Here is a 27,823-nt window from a genome sequence, read left to right on the forward strand (position 1 = left end):
AGGCACTGTTGATCAGAAACTGTTAATACCGGGCGATGACTATGCTGAGCTGAGGGTCCCTATGCTCTTTAAAATGTTCCTCCTCCTGCACGGCCAGTGGCTGACGTGTCAAGTCGGTCAGTGCAGTCAGGCAGCCGCTGTCCCTCAGCAGTGTGATCACTGTGCTGTGATTCTGGCAAAATAGCCCTAAGTAAATGTTAGTGACGTTTTCAGTCGTGAAAAGCTGAAATACTTTTGTGTGTTCTGCCTAATTGCCATCTCTCCGAATTTTAAATGAGTAAACCTAGGAGTTGTTTTGAAGTTAATCTGCTTTTTATATCACAGAAGGCTCTGAATACTACTCAATTCCAGGCAAAAAAGAAGCAGCGGCCTTCAGAGAAGAACACATCAGATCCTTCTGGTAAACTACTTTTCAAAACTCCCATATGGCTTTTCCTCATTCAAGATGAGTGCTTTTCCATAACTCAGTGGTTTTCATTTCTGATATGTAGCAGCATACTGCTTCTAGAAATGGGAGGTTTTAGTTTTGGTTTTGGTCTAGACACTCAGCAGTGGTTAAATTGAGGAGCTGGTGTGCCACACAGCTCTGATCCCTATGGTTTGCATCCCCGGACTTGCCTATTACTCCCGTGAAGGGGTAAAGCATAGGTGCGCATTATCCCTCACACACAGCCTGGTTCCGTCTGGAGGGAAGCCTGGGTCCATGGGTATGGAGCTGTAAGGCACTTCAGTATGTCCCTTGGTCTGGAAGCCTGGAGCTCCAGGCTGTGGGGCAGAGCTTGGAGTGCCCCTGACTTACAGCGTAGGCACAGCTGTTAGTATAAAGACCTCTGAGATAGGGAACTTCAAGACAGTGGCGTTTTTCAGTATGGGGAAACTGTTTCTCGGGTATCATCTTGCTTCCTTTGAACTGTGCCCCGTCACATTCAAGTACTAGATTTACATTTGGGAGTGTGTGAAGAAACATGGTTTAAGCTTTTGTGGAATTAACTAATAATACTATTGCAAAGTTTAAAGAAACTTACTTGTATATAGCTTTTTTTGAAGCATATATGGTATTAACACAAAATCTATACAAATACAATATAACAACTCATGATTCTTTGAGTAATGCAGGTTGCCCAAACTCAGGCTAATGGTTTTTACAGCACAAACAGCTATATCTACAGTACACTGTATAGCTTATCAGTTAGTGTAATAACGTGCTCCTGGACTTGTTTGAAATGATGAAGAATGAGAAATAAGTTGTATATAATTGATCATCCAAATTCTAAAACGTTCCCAGATAAGTCTATCATAGTTGCTCAGCCAAAGACAGATGAAATAGTTCATATTTCCCTCTTTTCAAGTTTCGTATTAAAATATTCATAACTTTTAGATGGTTATTTTAATGGTGGGCATGATACCTTTTCTGTTATTTTAGAACATGTACCTGAATTGTACAGTGCTTATCTTTATTCTGTTGTTTCAGTGGATAGCCCGTGTTCTGTACAGGTTTGGTGTCCCAAAGAGCTGAAGAGATCTCCCAGAGATATTACAGAACTGGATGTTGTTCTGGCTGAATTTGAGAAGATAGCAGCAAATTACAGGTAAATATTCTGCTTTCCTATGGTTGAATACTCAGAGTTTTAAAAACAAATTACCTGCATTTCTGCTAATGGGCTGCCCTTTAGGGAATGCAGTATTGCACAGTTACGTTCTGATGTTATTTTAATGATTATTAGGTTTCTGTGATACAAATATTTTTCGTATGTGATCTTGAGGTTGTTTCCAGGAATTTGATATTTTCCAAACATAAGAACAACACATCTCAGCTGATGTTTTTCAATGTAGAAATTAAGCTATTGCTAGTACATGAAAGATCCGCAGTTGCCTGTGCTACTAGCTGCTTAACATTGGGGTTTATTCATTACTCAAAGGAACGTTTTTGGATGAGATTTCTCCTTTACTAAACCAAATGGGTCATGTTTTGTCTCTCTGACTTCTCCAGACAAAGCATAGAATCAAACATTTGCAGAAAAGCTATCAATGTCTTCTGTTCTGCTTTCAAGGACCAAATCACCGATCTTGTAAGTATGCCATAAATAAAATCAGTTTTGTGGTAGCTATTATAGAGCTGTATATTACATCGTAGTCAAAATACCTATGGTTTTATATTGTCCTTTACATATTTATTTTATGATACTTTACATTTTCTAATCTCTTGTCAGGGTGCATAATATGAAAACAGTTTGTTGTGTGCAGCCTTTGTGCTGCCTTTCATGAGAATTGTCTTTAGATACAACACTGCCTGTTATGCAAGTACGCTGCAAAATTGTCAGCTTCTGAGAAGAGGGAAACATTAATATTTGTAATTTCTGAAGCATTATGTAGTAAAACTGGAGAGCTGCATAATTTGAATGAGCAAACAGTTACGTCAAACACTGTTTTAAAAGCTCATGGACTAGAGTTTTAAAAGGTTGATGATTTAGTCTTTATACTGCGTCCCAGTGATTCTTGTGTAGAGGCCTGACTAAGGCCTCTAACATAGCTCAGGGAAAATCATCCTTTTTTAATTAACAGTTTGAACCTGACTGTAAAAAACTTATTAGCTTGGAATACTAAGGTTTCTTGTCACTAATTACAATGAGTAAAATAAACTCAGAACTTTGTAGGAGTTGTGATAAGTACAATGGGTAAGTACTAAAACTATAGTTCTAAGTGATTCATTAGAACGGGCAAGTTTTAAAATGACTAGATTTACACATTTTAAAGTTATAGAAAAATTAAGCTAGGTAGTATTACAGTAATTGGCACAAGGGGTATTACTTGCACTAGCTGGTGCAGGATGACTAATTTTGTGCAACAGTCTTCCTCTGGCATGAGGAGTGAGGAAAGAATTGATACACAACTGATACACTTGTAATCTTTGTTTGAACCAGCGTTGTTTTTTTTTAAATAGCTTTTTACGTTACTCCAAAGTAATTCTTGCAACCGTGTTTTTAGGAGGCTAGAGATGAAATCGAGATCCATAGTCAATCTGTAATTCTTCTTTTCCTCTGTAGATAGCGGAAGCCCAGGAATTAAAGAATATGAAGAAAAAAAATGCTAAGGTAAATATGTATATATCACTAGATTGTACAGCATACAGAGGTGTGCACTGAAATTTCAAGAAGCTGACTAGAAGAAATAAAATAATTCAGAAAAAAGTGCACTGCACTACCAAATCAACTGCACAAATAGAGGATAGGGAAGCACCAGAGGTTTTTTGGAAAAGATTTGAGTAAATATGATCGATTGCAAACTCCATATGCATACTGCTATACCGGTGTAAAAAGAAGGAATGCACATTAGGATGTGTCGGTGTCTATGCTTGTGAATTACTTTTTTCTTTTTTTTTTAATGAGTACTGGTGGGGCCTCTGGAGAGCCAATTAAATATTGAGAGCTAACCTTCAAGAAATGAGGATGATTATAAAATCTAGGAGAGCAGCAAACATGGTGACCTGTTAGGATAGAATTGGATTGCTTAGTTTAAAGGAGAGAAGTCTAAGGGAGCTGCCGTCCCTAAATATATGCAAAATTTTTGTTCAGAGGAAGGCAGTTCCTCTGTTCATTCGGAGCGAGTAGTAATTGACTGAAAATGCAACAGGGGAGTGTCGACGGGAGGAGGAACTAGTGTAAGAGCAGAAAGACGTCGCAGTGGTTTCATCAGGAGAGGGGTGAATGCCCTACAGCAGAGATAAGTAAGAGCAGGTTAGGCGCTGCCTGCCGGAGGCTTTCTGCCCAGGTTAACCTCTTCCACAAACTTTTCGATGACAAAATAGCTTTTAACAAGTAACCTCAACAGAAAGCTTATTTTGGGAGGTAGCAATTAATGTGCTAAAGTCTTGTTAGTTTGAGGCGATGGTAAGCTACTCTGCATGTAAAATGAAAATTTTAATACGCATCTAGCATTTGCAGCCACTCAGTTATCCTTATTTTGCCTTTGATACATCTGTTTAAAACCAGATTTGTAGTTGCTAAATTTAAATTTATGATTAGGTTTTTTGTTTTTTTTTTTTTTAATTGGATGTTGTGTTAAAGAAGGCTTAATTATGTTTAGTTCCTTAGTTATGGCAATCATACTGAACATACATTCATATTAGTCTGCATTTTAAAAACAGAAACAAACAAAAACCTGCTAGAGTTGGTCATGTTTGAGTTCAAAATGTCACCAACTCCTTTCGTATGCTTGTAAATCCAGTGTTCCTTAAGAGAAATTTTGGATGGAGATGAGAGTTTGACACTTTAAAGATCTTTAAAGTGTTTAAAATACAAATGTAAAATATGGCAGTTTATAAGGTCTGGTATCTTGGGATCTTCCACACCCAGAATCAGAAACATAAAACCTGAAAGAAAAAAAGCCAATGAAATTTGAGTGTTTTGCCTTTGAAGTTACGGAAACCGTTTCAAAGACTTTCCTCGCTATTTGTTTCAGGTAATAACAGACATCAAAAAGAAAAGGCAGCGACTGTTGCAACTCAGAGAAGAGCTAATTGGGTATGTTTCTAATGATGCACAATAATAGCCTGAAGAACTTAAGGAGTCTGGTATTTTGTAACTCAGAAGTGAAAGTAACTTTTTTTATTCTTTCATTTTATTTTGATGAAACTCTACTTCTGTTCTGTATTGCTTTCTGATTTTACAAAAGCTCAGGATAACCTCTCCTTTCCATATTTCAGTTGCCTAGATAGTCATTCTTGCAAGTTCTCTTAGCTAACCAGTTACTGGGATGGTATTTCAGACCATACGTTCGTAAGAAAAACTCTAACATTACAATTGGAATTGCAGAGATGATGAATCATAAATTTGCAAAAGTAATACAGAGGGCTTTTTTGGTTTTCAGGTGGGAGAATGTATTTCACCACTGCAGTTTAGCAGGGATGCCTCTGACTACGTGGTTTGCTTCCATCTCGTGTGGCCACGCAATTCCACTTCTCTAACTTGGCATTAATCTTAAGTATCATTTAGATACACGACACAGAAATTACGTTCTTCGGAAGAACCGTTAGACTTCCCCAAATCCGGTTGGTTACTAGTGACAAGCTTTATACTGAAGCTGCGTATAACATACACGCAGTAAGTTAACTCTGTAGGGAGCCATGGGCTTGGATCCACAAAGGCAGATGAGAAGCCCTCTCTCTGTGGCCGTGAGAGTCTTGTTTTCTTTGCAGTACTATGGTATGGACAAACTTCACTCAAAGAACTAATGAAAGGCGTCCCTCAGTATGGGTTTGAACCCCCTCACAGATTGAAGGCTGTCTTCACATTGTTTATTTGTTGTGTTTTAATCCTTTGATCATCTTAAGAAAGCTTTTTTGCTGCAACACCGTTAAATGAAAATGGCTGTTGGTGTTCAGTTTTTGGAGTACTAATTTAACGGATTGAGCCCTCCAGTTTACTTGGGCAGAGGTGTGTCTAGTTTGTCGGTCCCGAGTATGCTTCAGCACAAGCGCTGAACACCTCAGCATGCAAGCAGGTGTGTGCAGAAGCAGAACGACCAGGTACTTAAGAAATTTCACTTGAAAAACTTACGTGCTTAAGAGAGAGTGGCTATTTCGTCCAGACTCAAAAGCGAGATGTGGAAAAAAGTTTGGGGTTTTCTTGTGGATTTGGACCCGTGCTCCTGTTTAAATAATACGCTAGTTATTCTAATTAAACAGTGTGTTACGCTAACCTACGCTTTGTATTTCTGATCAACCTTTCCCTTAAGTCTTCTTCAGAGGAAGTACGTTCATCGTTACGCATGAAATAAATACGCAGATATAGTCATCGAAGCCTTGATCTTTTTCAGAGCTGAACCACAACTGATACAACTACAAAGAGAGTATGCTGAGATACAGGAAAGGAGATCTTCCTTGCGGCAGGCAACGGAATTACTAACTGATTTAAAGGAGCTACAGCAAGGCTGTTTGGATTATAGAGAAGAAAACCCCAAAGAAAAAGTGGTAGTAAGTACATATTTTTGTGTGTGTTTCTGAACTGTTCTGAATCAGTCCCTCTCCTTTTTTTTTCCCTGGACTGATGGGCATTTCTCTTAATGTTTAACTTACATCGAATAGCAGTAATTTTTTTGGTCTCATGTTAGAAGCAGAAGTATTTCAGAGAGGATTCTGCTACCTTGCTGTCTATGTCGAGGAATTCAAAGGACGTAGAAGCGTAAGGGTTGTCCTCAGGTCTAACTTTTTTATAGAAATTGAAGAAAGATTAACAGTGAGAAATAAGTAACCAATTTCTTTTGTTGCAATTAAAAAAAAAGGTACATACGCGTCTGTTCTGTACGGTATCTAATGCCAAGAACAGCGCTTGTATTTCATGACCAGATTAACTTCTCTTGGAGTCTTAGAGCTCCTCCCCCTTTTACTGGGGCTCATGACCCGGCGTGGTGGGTTCTGTTGACAACGCTACGTGCCTGCCATGCGTAAGGAAATCCTATCATGTCAGAAGACTCTCTAATATTGGCTCTTCTTCACTTCTAAAAATCACGTTGCATCCTTTCAGATAGAGGAAAAATAAATACAGATATGCAAGTGATTTTTCCAAGAGTTAAAAATGTTGCCTTGTAATTTTATTTCCTTAACAACAGTATGGAACTTCCAGCCTACCTGCTCTTCTGGTGGAGTCGCGGAGAATTCTAGGAGCGGAAAGACACTTTCAGAATATTAATATGAAACTGGAAGAAGCTCTGGCTGTACAAAGAGGGAAGTTATCAAAGAAACATTAAGTGTTTTTTAATAGACTTTTTGACATTCGTTAGGAACAATTATTAGAATGGTCAGTGCTTAAAGCTTCTTTAATCATTGTTGCCGTATTTTGCTTCAGTGTTTAAAAGAAGTCAGTGACTTAATCAGAGATTGTATTTTTCTGTTGTCAAATAGTCTGTGTGAGAACTTACTCAGAATGTCAGTGAAATTAATGAAATAGCAATTCCAGTTAAAGTAGTAACACTTTTCTGTGCTCTGTTAACAACGTTGGTTTTTAATCTTGGGCTACTGAAGTAATGTCATCTTGAAAGCAATGTACACTTTTAAAAGAGAACACATAGACAGTGGTTGAACTATTGATAGACAAATCTTTTTATTAAATTTGTATTTGAAATAAATAATTTCCTCCCATTTCTGGAAGTAAAGAAATCTTGGCTTATCAGTAAAACTTGGACATACAGCTAACAAAATAGAAACCGCACAGCAGTGAGCGTTAGAAGTGCTGAATTTGGAGCAGCATTCATGACGAGTTTTCAGTCCAGTACTCTTCAGCCCTCATGTAATCTTCCAGGATCTCCTCATGCTTGCTGAAGATCATCCGGTTGTGAGGGTACTTGTTCATTACTCAGTTCTTTGTCTTACAGCTCTGGAAGAGCATTTTTGAACTACATCACAGTGCCTTTCACAGAAGGCGTGCGATACGCACGTTGTGTTAAAGCAGGTTTCATTGCTAGCGGTCTGTTGGCTAGCCGAGTCTGCGGTTAGCTGCCTCCTTTATTGCAAGTGTCCTGTTTCCTTAAAGCTTCCAAAAGAACTTCATCGGGAATTTCTTCCGTGGCGTAATTCAGACTATCATTTGCAGCTTCAGCTAGTTCCACATCTTCAGTAGCTTCTAGGAAATGGGCATCATCGCTTGCGTTGTCCCACTCGCTGTCTGGCAACAGGAAGTCTTGAGACAAGCTTTTTTCTAGAGATACTGAGCTTTTTGACAAGTCTGGCGCATTAGAATGTGGTTTTACTTTTTCTTCTGTGTTCCCCCTTTCATCCATTAGTGTATACTCTTCTTCCTTTTACAAACAAGAATACTATTTATTCCATATGCAAATGGTCTTCATACCTTTACCTGCTCTGATCTGAAAGTTTGAAACTCGCACTGTCACATATAATGGATACTATAGAAAGCTGACCAACAAGACAGATTTTCCAGCAGGTTAACTTATAGCCCGGTTACCCTGCGGAAGCCTATTTGAATAGGAATAGAAATTTGCTGGTTTTCTAGCAAACTACGAGTAGTCTGCTGTGTACAGCTTCTTAAAATAATACACGGTTAAAACTAATTTTAATGTTGTTTAAAGATACTGTCAGGATCTGAAAACGCATTTATATTACACTTTCTGTGAAATAACACTAATAGCTATTGATGATCTGCTTAAGCAGAGCTTAATGTGCCATTCTGCAGTTTGAAATTTAAAAGCATAAAGTGGAAATTTAAAAGTTGCAAAGAGGTCGATTCGTATTGTCTACTCAGTGGAAAAACTACTGTGTTCAGGGCTTAGAATCTAGGTGCGGTATCAGGTTACCCGTGTGGGTAAACATAACTACTTTAATACACTAAAATGCGTTATTAAAGGCGTTAAGCAAACTTCAGATTTGAGGGTCACTGACTTAAATTTGATGCTGACTGACTCAGGTGTTCCAGCTGGCCCAGCATGAAGTCAAACATGCACAGCAGAGCGTAACTTGGGCAGCTTTTCCGTTCTGTACCTGTAGTGGTCTTGTGGTCTATGCACTGGGAACTGCTGCTCAGACCAAAACAGAAGAAAATCTTTAGTCCCAAGTGAAGTTAGGCTATTCCAGCAACTTAGCTTTATCTGTGCTGACGGTTTTGTGCTAGATCTGCTGCTGGAGAGCTTAGAAATGAATATACGGAGCTACCACACCAGCACAGCTGCTCTGGGGAGCTATTCTATACCAGTGTAACTACTGTCTGGAGCTCAACGGACTGTGTTAGCGGGGATTTTCAATGACTTCCAGAGACAGCTTTACTCACAAGAACTTCAGCATATCGATAGGACAAAAACATACCTCTTTGAAAAGAAAAGGGAGACATATCCGAGGTGGTAATGGAAAACCTAAATCAAATATATGACATTAATTAAAGTTAACATTCCAGAAAGTATTAAGTGTAATTGCTTTGAAATCACAGAATACATACTTTGTGATTTGAAGTTTTCTTCTCTGCAGACTGGGTCGTGACACTTTTGATACCAGACTTCCTTCTTTAGATCTACCAGAATCCTAAGAATGAAATAATTTCATTTTTAGTAACAGTACATAAATGAAGTGAATGCATACAGTAGGAAACTCTGACACTAAATGAACAGTTTGTTTGTCCCCATCTATGGCTATTGCTTTCATACTCTGACATACTTATTACATACTTGTTTTGTACAGTCCTATTTTTTTCAACAAACTTCAGGCTGCTTAAGTTAAAAATGTATTTCTTTTAAGACTAACGTTCGAAAGTGAAATTTAGTCAACTTCATTACATTAAGCTTGGAAGAAAAAGTCATTAAAGTAAGATTAGTATGTGGGACCTAACTGTAAGATAAGATTTTGTTGTTGCTGCTGTTAGAGATAATTTCATTATAAAAGCCAGATAAAATCACTGTTTCCTGTCAACTGATTAGACAACCCAGCTTTTTCAGCTGTGCTTTAGAAACACCCAAGTTCATCTAGCGTAGTGGCTGGGGGGGGGGGGGGGAGTTGTACCTGTATTTCTCAAAAACACGTTCCTTATCTTTCAGTTATTTTAAATGTTATGTAGAATTATTTTTAAATCAAAATACTTCTACTGGTGATACACTGCAATTCTAGCGTCATCTAAAAAACCTGACTTTTCAACACTTATTTTGCTAAAACTGTAAGAAGTCCGAGTCCTTGTAAAGTCACTAGCAAAACTCATCACAGACCACAAAAGTGGGCTGTTTTCTTTATCTTATTTCTGATTGTTCAGCTTCCTAGCTAAGAAGCGTCAAAGTATAGTACCACTTAATAGCTTTAACATATTCTGACTTGTATGTTAGCACCTTTAGACACGTCTTTTAAGTAGCATGAAGATTACTTCATGATTCAGAGATACCAGAACAACAAGTTGAGTTATCACAAAGTAAACTTGGGGGGGGGAGTTTGTTTTTTTTAAAGAAAAAAAAACCTGTTGTATTCCCCCCAGAGCAAGAGAGCAGAAATTGTAACAGGTGCTGATTCTATCCATAAGAGCTTTTCAGCATTTTTCAGAATAACAGTTGAGCAGGAGAATAAAGCTGTTTTGAAGTGAATAGTTAAAGAACATACATTATGTTGTTACTTTTGTGAGCTCTTCCAATATTTTCACACCAACGGTAACCAGAAATATCATATACAAGTATTTCTTCCAGAGAGAAATAATTCCATCGCCGTATCCCTGGGGGGGCGGGGGGAAAGATTAACTCTTTAAAAATACTGCTGGGGAATACTCCTTTGTAAATAGTAGAGTGGTCTTTACCTCCTTGCACCCCATCTTTATTAACCAAAGAGCGAACAAAATAATCAATTTCTGGATATGGTGAATCCTGATAGCCTTCCATGGAATCTGTTACAACAAAGACCACAAATACATAGCGTTACTGGTTTTGTCACTGTAATATGTAATTGTTACACATTATATAGACCACAGACAGAAAATGTACATGAATCACACCAAATCCTTAAATAAAACCAGGGATAAATCCAGTGTTAATCTCCTGCAGATCTTTAAGCTGCACCCCCCCAGCCTCAGGTATGGAGGGAACTGGAACAAAGCATGACAGCTGCGGGAGCGGGAGAAGAGGGTAAATGGCATTCAAGTGCTGCAGAGCATCCTTCAGTACAGCTGTACTCTGCTGCCTGCAGAAAGCTAGCTGAAGAAAAGCTCCCCTAGAGGTCATCAGGTGTGTAAGTCACCGTACATCTAATTTGAGAGTACTTTTTTTCTATACAGTAGAAAAGGCTTGAGGTACCTCTGCTGCTTCTGGTAGTTTTACTGTTTAAAAAAGCAGACATTTTTCTTTCCTCCTCTGAAAAGCCAGATGACAGAACTTTTGTGTCATCCCTCGCTCTGAAGAGAGAATACAAAAGAAAATGTGTGATTCTTACAGCACGACATAACATAGCCCTGGGCAACCGGCTCTAGGTGGCTTTGCTTGAGCAGGGGGGTTGGACCAGACAAACTCCGGAGGTCTCTGCCAACCTCAACCAGTCTGTGATTCTGTATGCTACCTTTTGCTATCCCTGTAGCACTTTTTCTTCTCATTTTGACGGTTTCCTCTGATTTGTACCCGCAGAGGGCAAGGTTTCCGCCTTCGGAACAGCACAATTTGGTTCCTGGCAAAAATCCCAGGATCCAGCCATTTAAAGACTGCTGGTCTGCTGTACTACTCTTACAAAGGTATTTGCTCTAGATGTAATATTTATGCATATATACCCTTTGAAAGTTTTCAATTTATTTTTTCTTCTCTCTCTACAACGAACTACTTTTCCTTGCCTTATTACGAGCTGGAAGCCAGGTGATCACATAGCAGAATTTCTCACCCGTGTTTATGACAGACTCAGCTGATACCTATGATCTGAACACACTACACGATTTATGCTACGGGGTTACGGGCATCAGTTCAGGATAATGAACATGTCAGGCTGTAAAAACTGAAGTCACAACAAATACATGTTTTTAATAAAATTATTATGCATAATATCATACAGCTGCATGTACCATTTTAACCTTCTTTCTGCTGCAGTAATGATTATGGTCACCTTAAGATACAGTTGGTGCAGGGCAAGATATATCAGAGGTTTAGATTAGATACAGAAAACTTGATTATTACACGTACCGGTATCCAGCCTAAGGAGGCATCTGTACCAAATGGGAAATCTGGTATGCAAGTAAACAGGTACAAAAAGCCTTTTTATTTTTTTTATCATACTTTGGAAAATATTTAGACTCTTCCTATTTAGTTGACTGGAAAGCTGTAATTTTTCCTCGCAGAACTATACAGAATCCAACCAAACTTCATAATGGTTACATTTCGGCATTTTGAGCGCGTATAGAGAAATGAGGCACAACTCAGAAGCTGTACCACATGTTCTGTGTTCTTTAGACATTTGGAGGTAGGTTAAGGAAAAATAAAGAAAAAAAAAAAAAATCCGAAGAAATTTTTTCTTCAAAAACAAGGAGTTCTACTGGAAGCTCCTAAATTACACTGTAACAATGTTCATGAAATAACTGCCCATTGATAGTAGTTATTTGTAACTGCTGCAGGACAAAAATTACTAAAATATGTACTTTAAAATATTTTCAATTCCACCGGAATTAAACAATTACCTAACGTTGCAGATCAAAGAGGAAAGAAAATATGCTTCTTCCAAGGAAACATTCTCTTCGCAGTTAGGGACAAACTTATTATCCTCTGCTATCTTCAGAATCACTTTTTTTCCTGCTTTTGATGATTTATACATCCGGAAATTTCTATTCTTTGTATAAACTCCTGCAGGAAAACAAGTACTTCTTAACATAACAATGCTGGCTAGGATTTAAGATACTTAGTACTTGTAAATGAAACAATTTTCCTTAGACCCAGCTAAGGGTCTAAGGAACGGACAAAAACTCTTTCTGACTTCAGCTCACGTCCCATAGAAGAAATGCAACAAAGCAGGATCACACACATGTACATTTTTATGTTATCGAAGAATTAAGAAACACTCAACACCTCTACGCAGGCATGTTAATCATTCTGCCATTATCACGGCTAAAAGTTTCTTTCAGTATAAAAAAATGGTGCTTTCACATTAACTTTGTGAAAATACAGCTGAGCATAAAAAGCTACACAATTATTTTAACCAGCACTTCATATTCATCAAACCTCCTGGGTTTTGTGTGCCAGACACCACTTCCGTGTAGTACACGCTGAAGTATGTATCAGGAAAATTTAATTCCCTTCTCAAAAACAAACAACAAAAAAATGAACAGGTATCGTAAACGTCATTGCCTAATCTGTCTAAGAATGTCTTGAGGAGGTGGGTGCGTCATTTGTGGGTTTCATGAAGATAAAGGAATTAAAAGACCTCGTACAACAAGAACATCACATCCCTTTCTACCACTGCAGCCTCGTGATGTAACTCAGTATTCCAGCTATTTTGACTTTAGCCTTCCAGTTTTGAGGTAATGCGTGGAACATAAACATTGAAGATGGTTAATTTTTGGGGACTAACTTCAAATTCTTAAAAGGTGAAGTGACACAGTAAACAAGTCGTTTAATTTCCATTCACGAATATGCTTGAAGGAATTTTGAACAGTAGGTGCAAAGTAATCCTTCTGCGTCAGTAATGGAGAAGCCTCTATTAGAGGGCCGACTTTGGGATTACATTTCAACAAATCAGACACACTGAAGAGGCCAGCAATAAAAGTGATCCTGAATTCCATAAGAATTTGAAGGAGTGGGGGTTCTTCAGAGAAGTCTGAGAAAAAACATGATAAACAGTCCTCAAGTATGTAACGCGCTGCTGTACAAAAGCATGCTAAGCTATTTTCGTCTCACTCAGACAGGGCAAAAAAGCAGAGAAACCAGATATGGGGAGGGGGAAGGGTGGAACTTTCAAACTTTAGTTTGACTACGGGTATTGTGCTCCTGGAGCTTTTAAACATTTTAATACCATGAATAGGCTAAGCGCAACTGGGGCATGAAGTGCCCAACCCAAAATTTCTATTACTCTGTCATTAAAACCTAACAACTGCCATTCCAAACAGGGGAAGAAGGCTCAATTCATACACGTAGAACAATACAGAAGGCCACGCCTGTAAGACTCATTCCATAATTAAGCAACTTCTAATTCAGCTGAAATGACAAAAATCCAATATATACTATCCTCTTTTAATCCGAATAGGAGCACTAAGTCCTTAGGAACAAAATCAATTAGAGAGTCTTGTGTGGCAAGAGTTTCTTCAAACTTCAGAACAAAATCATTAAATGTAGCAATATAAGAAGTTCCATGGACCAAGAATCTAAGGCTCCTTTAAAGTACAGTACAGCATTTATGATGACAGTTTCAGCACGTATTGTATTTGGTTTACATTCTGACCGTAGGGACAACAGTAAGAACACTGTTGTTCTTATTGCCTGTAACCAAAGATTAAGGAACATCTCATTTCTTAACCTTTGTCGCATCCCAAAGAGGTTTAAAAGCACTTCTTATATTTACCTAAATCCACAAAAAGTTGCTTGTCTCCTTCTTTATTATTTACTATTAGAAAGGAAAATTCTGAATTTTCTCCCTGGTGTGATATTTCCATATCCTTTGTTTCGCGAGCAATGGCTGGCCAGCCGTTGGAAGCATCTTCGACGGCTGTGAGGTTTATGAGAGAACCATCTAATCCAACTGCTTCTGCAGAACACTGGAAAACATGTCCTGCTCCTTCTTCTGGAATCACAACAGCAGCCTTACTCTCCATTAACCTTATGGCAGGCTGCAGAATGGTTCTCACGAAGTTACCTTAAAAACAAACAAACAAACAAAAAAACCCCCGGAGCCGATAACGTCATTTATGAGTCGAGAAAGAACTTAATAGTTCCTGTGCGAACATTTTTCAAAACAGCCAAGATGGAAGTGGTTGGAGTTTGGGTTGGGGTTTTTTTTTTCTCCCCTCCTGGATTTTTTAAAAAAAATCTTTTGGACCAGCCCAGCACACAAAATGGTTCTGGTTAGTAACTGAGAAACCCACAGTCGGCAAGAATTTTTACTAAACTTTTTTCTTTTAAAACATGAGAAAATAAATAATTTTGCATATATTAATTGTACCATACAGCCACAATCTTTCCCTTTGCAATTTCACTACTGAGAACAGAGAGAACTGAGAATCTCTTTAGAAATAAAGACAACATAACGAAACAGAAATGCATAGGCTGTCACTACAATTTCCCAAACTAAATTCAAAGTCCTGGATAAAAATGCAAAATTGAAATAAATGTCTTTTGTATCCTTCAAAAGACTTTCTCCTACCCATCACACCTGTACCATTGCAGTTATTAAAGCCGCTGACAGACATGATCTCAAGCTGCTCCCATGCTTGGAGCATGAGTGATCTTGACGTAATGATTAATACGAGGAAGACTTTTGCACTGAAATTTCTGTGAACCTGAATTTTCCACTAGAATGTCAGAAACTTGCTGAACAAGTTCAGTTTGGGTCTTCGTGCTAGCTCAGCATTTCTGCATATGAACTAGGCTGTTACAGTAAGACTTATTAAAATGCTTAATGTAGGACCACTTTGTTAATGACAGTGATATCAGAAAATAAGTAAAATAGTCAAGGTCCTTTATAAAATGTAGTTTGATTTACTATTTCAAGTACCACTTACTTAGTGAAACTCTTCCATACATGAATAAAGCATTCATACAGCTTTGCTATTACACAAATTATTTTTTTATCTAATCATAGGTAGTTGAATATTTTTGCAGTAGTTAATGACAGCATGCGATGACATTAACAGATTTAGGATTCTGAAGAGCTTGTGATTGTCCCTCTCACTACCGCTTTCCCTAATTTCACTTTCAGAATAATTAAAAAGGTTTACTTGCAGCTTCCCGGTATATTAACTGATGTAACAGTTTGACCAGGGCTTACTCGAACAACAAATTACTTTTACAAAAGTATTTTGTAATGACTTTTCAAACTCCGAGTATTGTAATCCAACCCCCGCTGTACTCCAGGCTCCGCTAGATGGTAACCAGATAGACAGACAAATGAAAACCATGGCCAAATCGCTTGCAGGGAGCACGAAGAGAAGAAATACAGATGTGGAAGAAAAACTATGAAGTGAAGGAATACTAGCAAGGAGGATTCTGCAGTCGTCGGTTGAAGCTTCAATGGGGGGAACCTGGAAGACTGAAATACAGGTCCTCCTGTGCTACGTATCAACAGAATGACTCAGTGTATGAAGCACTAATATCACTATCCTCATAATTCATTACAGGACTACTAAGGCACACAAATGATTCATAGTCAGCGTTTTAACCCTGTGTGTTCAAATACGCACACAGAATTTCTTAGGTTTATAACAGTAGTTACTCGGATTTTCAGTTCAGGGAGAAAACGTACCTACTTCAGAACTGAAGTTCATTTCAATTACCATAAAAGTTAAAGTATCTTTAAAAGTCCTGGCTGACCACTTCCTTTTTTTCTGTGTGTAATTAAGTAACAATCACTCTGGTGTCAGAATAGCAAGGTTTTTGTCACTGAAAGATTATTTTGGGAGCTAGTTTTTTATCGTTCCCACACACCTTTGTTTTCTCTCTTCCCATTTCTTCTAACTGGTCAGATGTGGGAACCACACCCTGCATTTCACACTTTTGACCCTTGACTGTATTTTGTGGTTTTATATTCGGGATTTGTCAGCTGTGTAGATCAAAGTAAATTCATTGATCTCCACAGCTTTCCCGTGGACCTGCACGATCTCCTGTGCTTTCTTACATGAGCTATGATCTCAGTTCCTGTATTTTAATTCTAACTAGTAACTAATTCAAAGTATTACATACCAAATGTTTTTAATCATATTTCATTTTAAGCCCATGCACTTTGTGCATGACTCCTGACATAAAATGCTTATGAAAATATATCATCCAAGATGTGATAGTTCATATTCTACTTTATCCCACACAAATACCACTAACTCATCTCAAAGTAATTTTTATTAGACAGAACACCACAATGATGAATTTTTTAAAAAGACAACACTTGAATGTGTCTGAAAAGTATACTAACCCTTTTAAGTTTAATATTAGACAAAATCTTTCCATCACCTGAAAGAATATATATATTTTCATATAGATTCTGTGAAATTACTTTATGAAGTTATCTGGATTTTTAGTTATTTACTACAGCATTGTATTTTGCACAAAGTACAAAGCTAATACGCTTTAAGCCAGGTTTGTCAAGCAGGTTACTAAAATGCATTAATGAAAAGTCTAGAGTGTAATATTATCGGTAACATGCATGAATTTAGCACTGACATTTACATCTCTCAATTATAAAAAATCAATTTTTTCAACAAGATATTGAAGTCACAGTAAAGGCAAAGGCAGAAAATGAATACACAATCTCTAAATATATTTTAAGTCTGACAGTAAACATGAAATTCACACCACGGTGGAGATAGAGAACACTTAACTAATGGACTAGAATAAACAGTTCAAGCTTTTACCGAAAGAACTGACTAATGTAGTTCACAGGCTAAAATTGCTGTCATACCAAATTATTTACCACCCGTGTATTACTTAAGAGTTTTATAGTGGCAGAGGAATTAAAGACCATACTTTTGAACTAAAAATTGCAGTAGTCCCTTTTAAGTCTTCGGGGTTTGTATCTGTTACTACGGTGTCACATAAGAAATAACTGCTCTGTGTCACGCTTGGGGCTGGCAGCCAGTATTATCAGCATTTGGTTATAACTTTGACAATCTGCTTAGCTTGCCATGTCAGCTACTCCTCAAAAGGTTTAGGGACAGATTCCACTGCTCCCAAGAATGAGAAATAGGTTTTTTAATGTTAAAAAAAGCTGAAAAAAATAGGTCCTGAGAAATCCTATGGCCTCTGTGTTGGAGTAAAGTTCTGAATTTTGGCCTGAAGTGATGTTTAGGCCATGGATCATGCACGTATATTTATTAAAAATATTTGGGGAAAAAAATTTTGTACATGCACGCAGGCCTACAAGATCCATCCAGCCTCTCCTTACAGTTTGCTTCACTCCTCCAGCTGTTCATGCTGACAAGACCTTTCATAGATGATTCCTCAGAGCAACACAAAACTTGTGTCAACCCTGCACAACTTTGATCCAACAGTACCTGTGTTCTCCCCATGAAATAACTAGACAATTCAAAAGGAAAATAAGATTTTCTCTAATGCTGTACTGGGCTAGAAAGAAGCCCAGCACTGTGTCATTATCGTCAGCATCGCTGTGCTGTCATTAAGTACTAAAAGCAAAGAGCGCATCTTCCCTGTGCTCTCTACTATCCCCTGCTAGGACATACACAGTGCACAGTAAGAAGCTACTTAAAAAACACAGGAGGTATAAAAAAAAAGAAGAAATACAGTATAAGCTTTACTCAAGACTGGAATGAGGGAAGGTGCAGAGCTAGAAAAAGCGGTAAGGGTGAGAAAGGAAAAGGAAGATTGGGCATTGTTGTGGTTTAACCTCAGCCGGCAACTAAGCACCACGCAGCCGCTTGCTCGCTCCCCACCAGGGGGATGGGGGAGAGAATCGGAAGGGGAAAAGTGAGAAAACTCGTGGGTTGAGATAAAGACAGTTTAATAGGTAAAGCAAAAGCTGCCCACGCAAGCAAAGCAAAACAAGGAATTCCTCCACTCCTTCCCATCGGCAGGCAGGTGTTCAGCCATCTCCAGGAAAGCAGGGCTCCATCACGCGTAACCGTTACTTGGGAAGACAAATGCCATCACTCCAAACGTCCCTCCCTTCCTTCTTCTTCCCTCAGCTTTACATGCTGAGCATGACGTCCCATGGTATGGAATGTCCCTTTGGCCAGTTTGGGTCAGCTGTCCTGGGTGTGCCCCCTCCCAGCTTCTTGGGCACCTCCAGCCTTCTCAGTCGGTAGAGCATGGGAAGCTGAAAAGTCCTTGGCCAGTGTAAGCATTACCTAGCAACAACTAAAACATCGGTGTGTTATCAACATTGTTCTCACCCTAAACCCAAAACACAGCACTGTACCAGCTACTAGGAAGGAAATTAACTCTATCCCTGCCAAAACCAGGACAGGCATGAAGACAGTCAGACAGATTGTGACCAAGCAGACAGCAGAATAAAAGCGGGAACCTGACTGGGACCAAAATTACGAACGCAACATCCTCGACTCTTCCTATTCTACTACCAGTGGAAACCCAGTAACAAAGCTCATGATTTCTTTCTCTCCGGTACATGTAGTCCTGCTGCTCCTGAACACAAATGGTAGAGCTAAATGTCACAAATCTAAATTTCATCCCTTCTAATAACCCCTGTGATTATTAATGTGGTACTCTCTAATAGCATTTCTGCTTCCTCTCCCTCACCCTGTTTGTTTGTTTGAAACAAACACAATAAAGAACAAAGATTACAAAATCAAACACTCAAATATTAAGAAATGACAAAACCAAGGCTGCAAGTGCAATATTAAATAACCCAAACTTCTGCATCTGTAGGTTGATACAGATTTTAATTCCACCACTGGGCACGCTGTTTTCCATCAGTTCCTGCTTCACTCGGACAAAACTCAGCTGATATTCTATTGTGCCTTCATTGTTCAATGTAGGTCTATAAGCCTGCTTTACTGCACACCTTACAAAATATATATACAAGAGGAAGAAATTATTAATTTCAGCATTAACTTTTCTTAATGCTCACCCCTAGCACCTCAGTGCTTCATAAACAGTATTTTGAAAGTATGTTCAAAATACTTCTGTGAAGTGAGGAGGTATTATTATACCTATTTTTAAAGTGGAGTCAAGACAACCCTGAACTGGCAATTCTTTGTGTTGGAGTTGCCATATCCCATGAAATCCCAACTTATATCAACAATTAAAATTGCTTTCAGCTTTCCCTTAATCATGTTTATGCACAGGTGGCTTGAAACCATCTTTGTCCTGCCTTTCTGACCCTGTGCTGAGCACAAACCAACTGTATTTAGAGCCCATAATCTTAGCTTCAATTGTTAAGACTGACATTAACCTGAAAATTGAGGCATCATAGTCATACCGTAAAACAATTTTCAAGCCAAAACCTAGTCTTGCCAGTAGTTTCATAAATAAAAGATACAGGCACAAAAAAAGTTACGTTTTTGCAGACACGAATGCTAATTACAGAAAAAGGAAGTAGAAGATGAGTTGAGAAATAATGAGGCTTAATGAAATAGAAATAGGTAGTCATTTCTGCTGGGAATACATATTTGTTTCCACATATAATTCCATTAAAATAAATATTCAAATGTGAGATGGCACTGTACAAAGTCAAAACCTCACCTTTTATTTCTAGGTGTAAGAAAAAAGAACACACTTACCAATATGAGTATTATCCTTAAATACAGTCTTTTGGGGTACAAATATTAAGTGTCGACTAAATTTTTCATCAGTACTGGAATCTAAATTCAAGACGTCTTTGGCTGAACAATTTACATCATAAAGTTCTTTTAATTTTTGGCTGACGAGCTGAAATTATAAACATTAATTAGGCTATTTTCTCTAGCATTTTTAATAGTGGTATCTATAAAACCCAACACAAATGCATACAATTAATTTAATTCAAACTAACTCATAACATAGCAAATTTTAACCAAATTTGACATAGACTGTATTTCCTGAAATAAGCAAGTCACTGTATATACTAACAGTGATAAACTGAGCAGATTTTCAGTTTTTCAGGTCAAAGTCTAATTTAGTGGCTTTATCTTCTGTTTTTCTCCACCACAAAGCAGTTCACACCCACAGTGACAATGTTTGTAATGCAGGCTACCTAGAATGGAAGATAGAAGCTATCATGATATAACGGTTGGTACGCTAATTCACTGCTGATTTAGCTAATTCATTGGTATGACCCAATGAACACTAACTAAGCAGAAAACATAAGGTGTCTGGCTCTAAAATAGCTCTAAAACCCCCCTATAAGCTAAGCTTGTGATTACCCATGTTTAGGACTGGGACTCAGAACCTAAGGGTCTGGAAGCTTAGGATTTTAGTATCTCAGATCCCCCACCCAGCAAATCCAAAGTTCTCTTCTTAACCTGAGGAATCTCTAGATTTCAGAATTGATCTGCAATGGAGTAAACCCCTCCGGATTCTGTATCAGTGAAGGGTTCTTTACGAAGGAACGACCTCAATCATCTTTTTCTTTCTTTCCTTTCTAGCTAGGGACATGCAAGGGTCAGAAGTCTCACAAATGGCCACTCACAAAGAGATTTTATTGGAACAGAAGACATTCTTCTAAAAACCTGCTTTATTTTCCACCTCTGTCATACTGAATTTGCAGCGGAGCTCATTCTCCAACCAAATTTGCAATAAAATGGAAATTTGCACTATTTAATAAAATTGATAATTAGCAAAGATATTTACCTTTAGGTACCAAATTGGTAAGTGCAGTCACCTGATGCATCATCTACATCATCATTTAACTCAACTATAATGAACTGCCATCTGAAGACACCTAAAATCAGGAGGGATTTATCTAAGCCTTGATATATGACTGCACCAGCTGGCAAAGGAAATGAACTGAGGAATATCTGAATGGAACTTTTATTGATGCTACTCTGAAGAATACCTAAACATTCCTTCAGTTTTACAGCTTTGAAGTGGCAGAGGACATAAAACAATCTGCCAAAGCAAACTTATCATATCAGTAAACCTACAGTGAATACAAGCATTCCAACAACCGTAGTTCTCTATTTTTTCCTTTCACTTAAAGAAGAGAAACTTTGCTTTAATTAAACCAGTACTTTTTACTTCATTAAAAATAATCACTAGGTCTACAATTCTTTTTCATTTTACTACAGAGTAATCAAGATAAAGTGGTGAATACTTTGGTTTCATATTAAATCAACAACAAATTCGTATTGAATCTACAACATGACTTTGCTCCAGTTTACCTCAATTAATTTCGCAACCATACTCTTGCCATCTGCACCAGGATTTGCTGACTTGTAGAACTCCAAATCAAAATAAAGTTTGCAAGCATCTTTTTCAGGAATTACTTCATAGCAATGCATAAGACTTGTTTTATAACCTTTGCTAAGGAAAAACGAAAACAAATCACAACATTATACGTACTTACCAGTTGCAAACAAGGATCCCGCAAGTCCTAAATATTCTTTCATTTTTCAATCAACCACCCATATTAAAAAAAGTAGCATCCTTACAATGCTTTGAAAAATTTCTAACTAACTTCAGCATCAAATATCAACAAAGACATTTGTCTGGCCTAGAATTTAAGTTTGTAAAGTATTCGCCTCCCCATACCCCCACAGTCTTACAATACATACTGTCAACAGAAATGCTGTTGAGAATTTAAGGAATGATGGAAACTACAGTAAAAAACTTAATAAGTTATCACTCATATGTCTTAAGCACTAAAAATAAGATTACATGGACTTTTTTTCCAACTAAATTGAAAACTAATCTCATTTTCAAATTGAGGAAAAAAATCAAGCTTACTTTTCATATAAAAATTGGCTCTTAGATTTCTTTTACTTCATAAACAAATATTTTATTGTAGAACAAAAAATTGGGAAAATAAGTTCAGTGCATGATCAAATTGTCAATACTCGAAACTACGTCACACAAATATAAAACCATAAATCAGTAACCGGACATTTATATTAATGCCCATTTAAATTGATATACGACTAATCATAGAAGTATGTTTGTGTCACCTGTTGGTATGATCCCCTGAGGAAAGCTGAGTAAAAGCAAATCTACTGCTATTAGATTTAAGTTCAGTAGTCGGGGTCCTTAATTCCCAGGAAACAATGGCAGTCTGCAACTCAAAAGAAAGTTGAAACCCACTATAGACTAGATTGGTTTGTCCTTATGAAGATTTTCCCCGTGGCCAAGATCAAACCTCAGGCAACCCTGAGGAAGCCAATTAGCTCTGTGCTAGTCAGAGCAGCAGATGGCTACTGGGGATAGCTATCCAGTAACAGCTATTACTAGATTATAGTATATCCAGTATACTACTATCTTATGGTAACATATAGGGTACCTTTCCAAATACTCACGTGTAATAAAACCAAAGCTCTTTATATGTTGTCACAAGGTAAAACCTCTGTCCACTTTGTGTGTTCTTTTCCAAGGCAAATACGTGAGCATCCTTTTTAAATAAAAACAGTGAAGCTTTTTTTTATTCAAAGAACCAGTTAAAGTCTTCAGAAGTGCCTATTTGACATTCATTTCTTTGGTCAAAGGTTAGTAAATACTAGAAAACTATAAATAGATCACTTCCTTTTTTAAGCTAAATAGCATCTGTTTTTAATTAAGAACTTCATTCTGATTTCAGTTACATGAGTAAAAATTTGAAGCTTTTCTTTCCTGTGCATTAATGTAAACTCTGTTTTCTCTGTAAAGTCATCTTTTTTCTGATCAGTGGCAAGTGCATCTAACAGAGAGAGGAACAATGTCCTGAAAGGAACAGCCTTATGGACATGATGGCAGCATATGGCTTCATAGCAAATATTCTTTAGTCTCTGTATTATTTAAATCCAAAAATGGAAATCTGAAAAGAAAACGCAAAAAAACCTACTGCCAAGCCAGCAAGAGTGCATTTTGGAAAACAGACTGTCAGGATTACTTGAACACCTAAAACAGCGTGGGGAAAAACCCAGTGCTTTCTTTAAAAGCAGCAATCAATTTGAAAAGTATTAAACTGAAAACAGAGGATACATTTTGCCTAACATTTATTTGGCTCATCACTTCTTATCATCTGAACTTGCTACTCTGATGCCATTGGAGAGTTGTATTGTCTTTATTTTGTCTCTGCCTCCTGTTTATCTCTCTCCCCCCCATCCCCTCTTTCTTCCTACTCAACTCTCACTACCTTCCCATTCTCCTGCCAACCCTGACAGCTTGCTCATCTTCAGAAGGACCAAATCTATCACTACCATGTTGCCAAAAAGCACTTTTACTGTTAGAGGTTAACATCACATATCAATTTGTATGTTAGAACTAGTACTTCTTAGAGCTACCTCCAGTGTAGCATGATCTCCTACAAAGACAAAAAAAAATACTTGCTGTTTCAGGATTGGGAAGGAGGAAAAAAAAGAAGAAAAAAAAAAAATCTTGCAATCTGATAAAGGCTTTACTATCAACCAAGCTTTTAAGTGAAGTTCAACCTTGAAAGTACCTAAAGAGTAGAGACATTCACCTAACAAACCATTTACCTCTTTGCAGGTTTTTACATAATTGAAAGCTTCAGCCTGACGACAAAATATTTTCCAAACAGAGGATGGCAGAAAGGGTTTGGACAGTTTTGGTCTATAAACTGGAGGAAGAGGGTTTCTTTCATAGTGAGACGCCAGTTCTTCCACTTTCTTCAGTCTTTCTTCCCATTTTCTCTTCATTTGTCCTAAAGCAATTACAAATAGTCAAATCAGTATCAATTTCTGTTTGTGACTCACTTTTAATATATCCTGTACTCATCACTGCTTTTAATTCTGGTTTTGTTGAGCGTACTTTATTTATTAACTGAGAGTAGCCAATATTCCAAATCAACACCCAACCTTGCTATGATACTCATTTTAACATTAAATCTTTCCACACAGATTTGGAAGTAAAAGACCTTCATATTAATACTATCAAAGATAAACACAACAGAATAGACACAATAAGGGAAGGCCTAAGAAGTTTCATTTTTGTTTACAGAATGGTATTACATTCCTCCTCAAAAAGTATACAACCTGTGTTAGCCACACAACGTTACTAAGGAGTCAAAAAATACTATTATTTCTGCTTTATGTTGGAGAGACAAATGTGATAATTAATTTGTATAGGTAGTACAGCACTTGAGTTCCTGAGAAAAATTAAGATTTCAGTGACTCTAGCTCTGAGCTCTGTATCTCAAAGTTAAAGAACTGAAATCCAAAATGAGGGCTCCATTCTCCACTGCCAACATTTGCTATTGGTCAGTAGTAATACTTTCGCCTGCTTTAAAATCTCGCGTACTTTCTTGAAAACTTATGATAGCAATCATCTCTTTTCAAGAAATAGCATGTGACGCAGCAATGCTTGCTATCTTGCAACCTTTAAACTTCTAGTCACATAAAGTAATCCAAATGCTACAGAGTAATGTAGCAAAGCATAAACACACATTAACATACTAATATAATTATCTGTAAGTTTAATTAACTTTTTTCCTGGGAAAATTCATTGCCCCTCTGAACACCTGCAAATCGGTAAAGAGCATTGCTAAGAAACTGAAACAGAGGAAGACGGGCAAGAAGTAAAAAAAGATGAAGGTGCATCTTTTTGTTCCGTCCACTTACCAACACTTGGTTCTCAAAACAACCTCCCAGCTGCAATGAAAGATGAAACTGTCTATACTCAAAAGTATTCAAACCTTTAACAAGCTGGATCCACAATGTGAGTTTAAGTATTTAAATATTCTTGTGGGCCCCAAAGCCCAAATTTTAGATCTTCTGAATCCCGCTCCAAGTCTTCCACAGTAAAGGCTCCTGGACACCTACATTTCTGCCCATGGTACATCTAAGCCTGCGTTTTGATAGTTTAGTGCCTATGTCAAGTCTAAATAACAGAATGTTTTTTCTCTTACAGGGGTCAGACGTATTATCTCTATAGACCTTGTCAGTCTCCTGACCTGTGAATTTCCTCCACTCCTTTTCTTGCAATTAGTTTCTTCTTTGGGAATGAAAAATGAAATTATAGAGAGCAATCAGTGTTTCTCAGAAGTGCTAGCAGAACTCTCAGTTTCATTTTGATGCTGTTCGCTCTGTTGAAAATTAATTGGGTGCAAAAGACATTCCCTACATCAGCGCTTTCCCACAAAGTGACCTATAAAAAGAATGGAAGCGAAGGACAATTACCATAATTCTCTACTCATTTTAAACTTCCTAGTTAGATCAGGATGTATTTTTGCAGAAACACAGCTGGGAGGATATCTGAACGTGGGAGAAGGCTGATGACCCTTACTTTAAACTGAGATCTGTCACTGTTCTCGCAGTCCAGACACTCTCGGATTCTCAGCAGCCCAACGTGTTGGGTCTCTTCAAGGTAACTTCAGTTCCTGTATCAACTATACCTAACACAATGCATCTAATTAGAGCACGTACAATTTACACCTACAGACAAGGTGTAAGCGCAGACTAGCCTTCTGAGTTTACTGGGAAATTCCCACTTCATTGTCCTCTCTTCTGTCCCAGCAGAAGTAAGGGGAGTAATTATTTTTATTTTACTTGCCAGAAAAAAATTTTGTCACCAACATGTTTGGGCATCAGTGTGTTTGACTCAGCAGGATGATCGTATGAAGACGCTGGGAAAAATGTATCTCCTGGGAGATGACTTAAAGAACTTGCTATTTTATTCCCCTCCCTTTGATGGACGACTATTTATTTTTTTAGTGATGAGGACATCTTGTATTTTTATACCTTAGATGGTTGGTGGGGTTTTTTTTGTTTTTTTTTTTAAACAAATGGACTCACCATTTCAGAAACGGCAATTTTCTGCCTTGTGCTACAGGGGAAAGACAAACACAAATACATGATTTCATCATATGTGTCCCTACGTTCTTGTTAAAAAAATACTCAAAAACCTGTAATGATTATGGACAAAACACACTATCCACACCTGCTGAGAAATTAAGCTGACGTGCAAATCGATCACTGTTCAAAATAATGTGATTACATTGGTTTCCTGGCCCGTGTGTATCATGCAACATAGCTCTATGGAAAAATTCATGCTCCTCAACACCAATAAATGCATGAGACTTTTCTCCCAGCTACTGATTCAGCCTTAGAAGAACTTAATAACTTTCTCCCTAGTACTAAATTTCTTAACATTCGCAAAAATTAGCTTAGTTATCCTTACGTTGAGCTGAACTGCAGCATACTGACCAACAGTACTCATCTTCCCTCAACAAAAACAGGGAGCATCACATTTTCATCTTGTGCTCCTACTAGTAGAAGTAGCTTCTACAATTAAGATTTGAGGAATTTTGTGCAAAATGCAGGATATTAGACCTGGTAATAAGACCTCAAAAAGTAGGCTAGTGCCTGTTGTGAGAAGCTGGAAAACTTAGTTTCTAATGTTAAACTTACTCTGACTCCTGCTGCCAAAGGTCAACGTACAAATATGAAACTGACTGACCTGGAAGTTGATGATGAAGCTGATACCGAATATAAAGAAATACTAAGGAGATATATGGTTCTCTTTGTCGAAACAAAGTAGCTAAATGTTCCGTGGATAGATAGACTGGACATTGGGTAGATAAAAGGAATCCTTGAAGCTCTGGAATAGATAAGGAAGTTACGCTGAAATCGGCTAGTTAGTGCAACTGGGCCAAAAGACAAACTGTGCAGGCGAAAAGACTGAGTTCAACTAGCGGACACGGTGAGGAAGACTATCGACGACCACCAGAGGACCCTGAAAGACCACCAATGAACATAAGAGCGCATGCATTAGAGACTTTTACGTATGTTAATGAGTTCCAAGAAATAACATGAATATGCTAATCATTTCTTGGAAATCTAATGAATACGTATATTCTGATTGTACATTACTCCTGTAGTTGAGCAGCTCGGGGCGCACACTAGGTGGAGCGATCCCCTGCGCGCCCGGCGCCGCAATAAAGAACGCCTGCTTTCTAAAACTCCAAATTGAGTCTTAAGAGAGTTTTTCATCTGCCGACTTACGGTAACAAAGCTGAAACTAGCCCTCAACAGCTTCAGAGGGCTGTTGTGCAAGGCTGAAGGGCAGGGCAGTGGGACGCTAGTAGGAAGGTATACTCAGACTACGTTTGCCGATCGGCTGTACGATTTCCAAGCTTTCATCATGCGGTGGTGGGAGATAAACCCTGCCGTAAGTGGAAGGTCCTGCTCCGATACAGTCCAGCACATCCGCGCTTATGTCGCTCGCTGAAACCTGAAAGATAGCCTCTTACTTGGTAATCATCCCAACAAATTACTTAAGATGGCGATTATCTTTATAAACCACCATTCTGTCAGAAAGGCGTTTTCAGCACGCAGAGGAACTAAAACAAAAGACAAAAAACAACAGGGTTTGGGTTACACGAAGTCAAACATAACAGCATGAAGCGCAGCGCAACGCGTCGCTCTCGGGCAGCTGTAAGAGGCTCAGCGCTCACGCCCACGCAAGGCTCGTGTGGGCACCCCTACGCGCGTGGTGCGGGGGTAATCGGGGCGTAACGGCAGCCGAAGGACGCCGTTGCTTATGGTTCCCCCCATGTGATTGTGACAGGGCGCACCCGAGGGGCCCGGCCCGCCCCGCTGCGCCAGGAAGACGGGGACCGGCGGGCCTAGGGGCACCGCGGCGCCCG

The 27,823-nt window shown here is 38.2% G+C and overlaps 2 protein-coding genes across 2 annotated transcripts in view; one reads left to right on the forward strand and one right to left on the reverse strand.

Moving 5' to 3' along the window:
• Positions 1-7,135, forward strand: part of CENPU (centromere protein U) — a 14,245-nt gene extending 7,110 nt beyond the window's left edge. Inside the window, exons 5-11 of the mRNA XM_009330674.1 lie at positions 325-400; positions 1,472-1,589; positions 1,991-2,069; positions 3,045-3,092; positions 4,459-4,520; positions 5,815-5,971; positions 6,607-7,135. Of these exons, the coding sequence (XP_009328949.1) occupies positions 325-400; positions 1,472-1,589; positions 1,991-2,069; positions 3,045-3,092; positions 4,459-4,520; positions 5,815-5,971; positions 6,607-6,744 (678 nt within the window). The 3' untranslated portion in view covers positions 6,745-7,135. The remainder of the gene's footprint in view (positions 1-324; positions 401-1,471; positions 1,590-1,990; positions 2,070-3,044; positions 3,093-4,458; positions 4,521-5,814; positions 5,972-6,606) is intronic.
• An 83-nt stretch (positions 7,136-7,218) lies between these two features.
• Positions 7,219-27,349, reverse strand: PRIMPOL (primase and polymerase (DNA-directed)). Its single transcript, XM_009330673.1, has 15 exons — positions 27,180-27,349; positions 26,635-26,775; positions 25,971-26,001; positions 23,697-23,881; positions 22,539-22,630; positions 21,411-21,552; positions 19,833-19,980; positions 13,994-14,284; positions 12,120-12,282; positions 10,762-10,859; positions 10,269-10,355; positions 10,079-10,187; positions 8,940-9,022; positions 8,810-8,856; positions 7,219-7,791 (listed from the first exon to the last, which is right to left on the reverse strand). Exons 4-15 carry the CDS (start codon positions 23,874-23,876, stop codon positions 7,486-7,488), a joined length of 1,746 nt encoding a protein of 581 aa, XP_009328948.1. The 5' UTR covers positions 23,877-23,881; positions 25,971-26,001; positions 26,635-26,775; positions 27,180-27,349; the 3' UTR covers positions 7,219-7,485.
• Between the last annotated feature and the right edge of the window lie 474 nt (positions 27,350-27,823).

Source organism: Pygoscelis adeliae, unplaced genomic scaffold, assembly GCF_000699105.1.
Source record: "Pygoscelis adeliae isolate BGI_AS28 unplaced genomic scaffold, ASM69910v1 Scaffold167, whole genome shotgun sequence".
NCBI classification, from domain to species: Eukaryota; Metazoa; Chordata; class Aves; order Sphenisciformes; family Spheniscidae; genus Pygoscelis; species Pygoscelis adeliae.

Bases quoted from the DNA above. Each gene is read 5' to 3' on its own strand.
- PRIMPOL (XM_009330673.1), bottom strand. From the start codon at position 23,876: ATGAAGAGAAAATGGGAAGAAAGACTGAAGAAAGTGGAAGAACTGGCG. The intron at 10,860-12,119 runs GTAATTGTTTAA...TTCTCTCTTCAG, and splicing joins TCTTTGATCTGCAACGTTAG to AGCGAGGGATGACACAAAAG. The intron at 10,188-10,268 runs GTAAAGACCACT...CCGCCCCCCCAG, and splicing joins TAAAGATGGGGTGCAAGGAG to GGATACGGCGATGGAATTAT.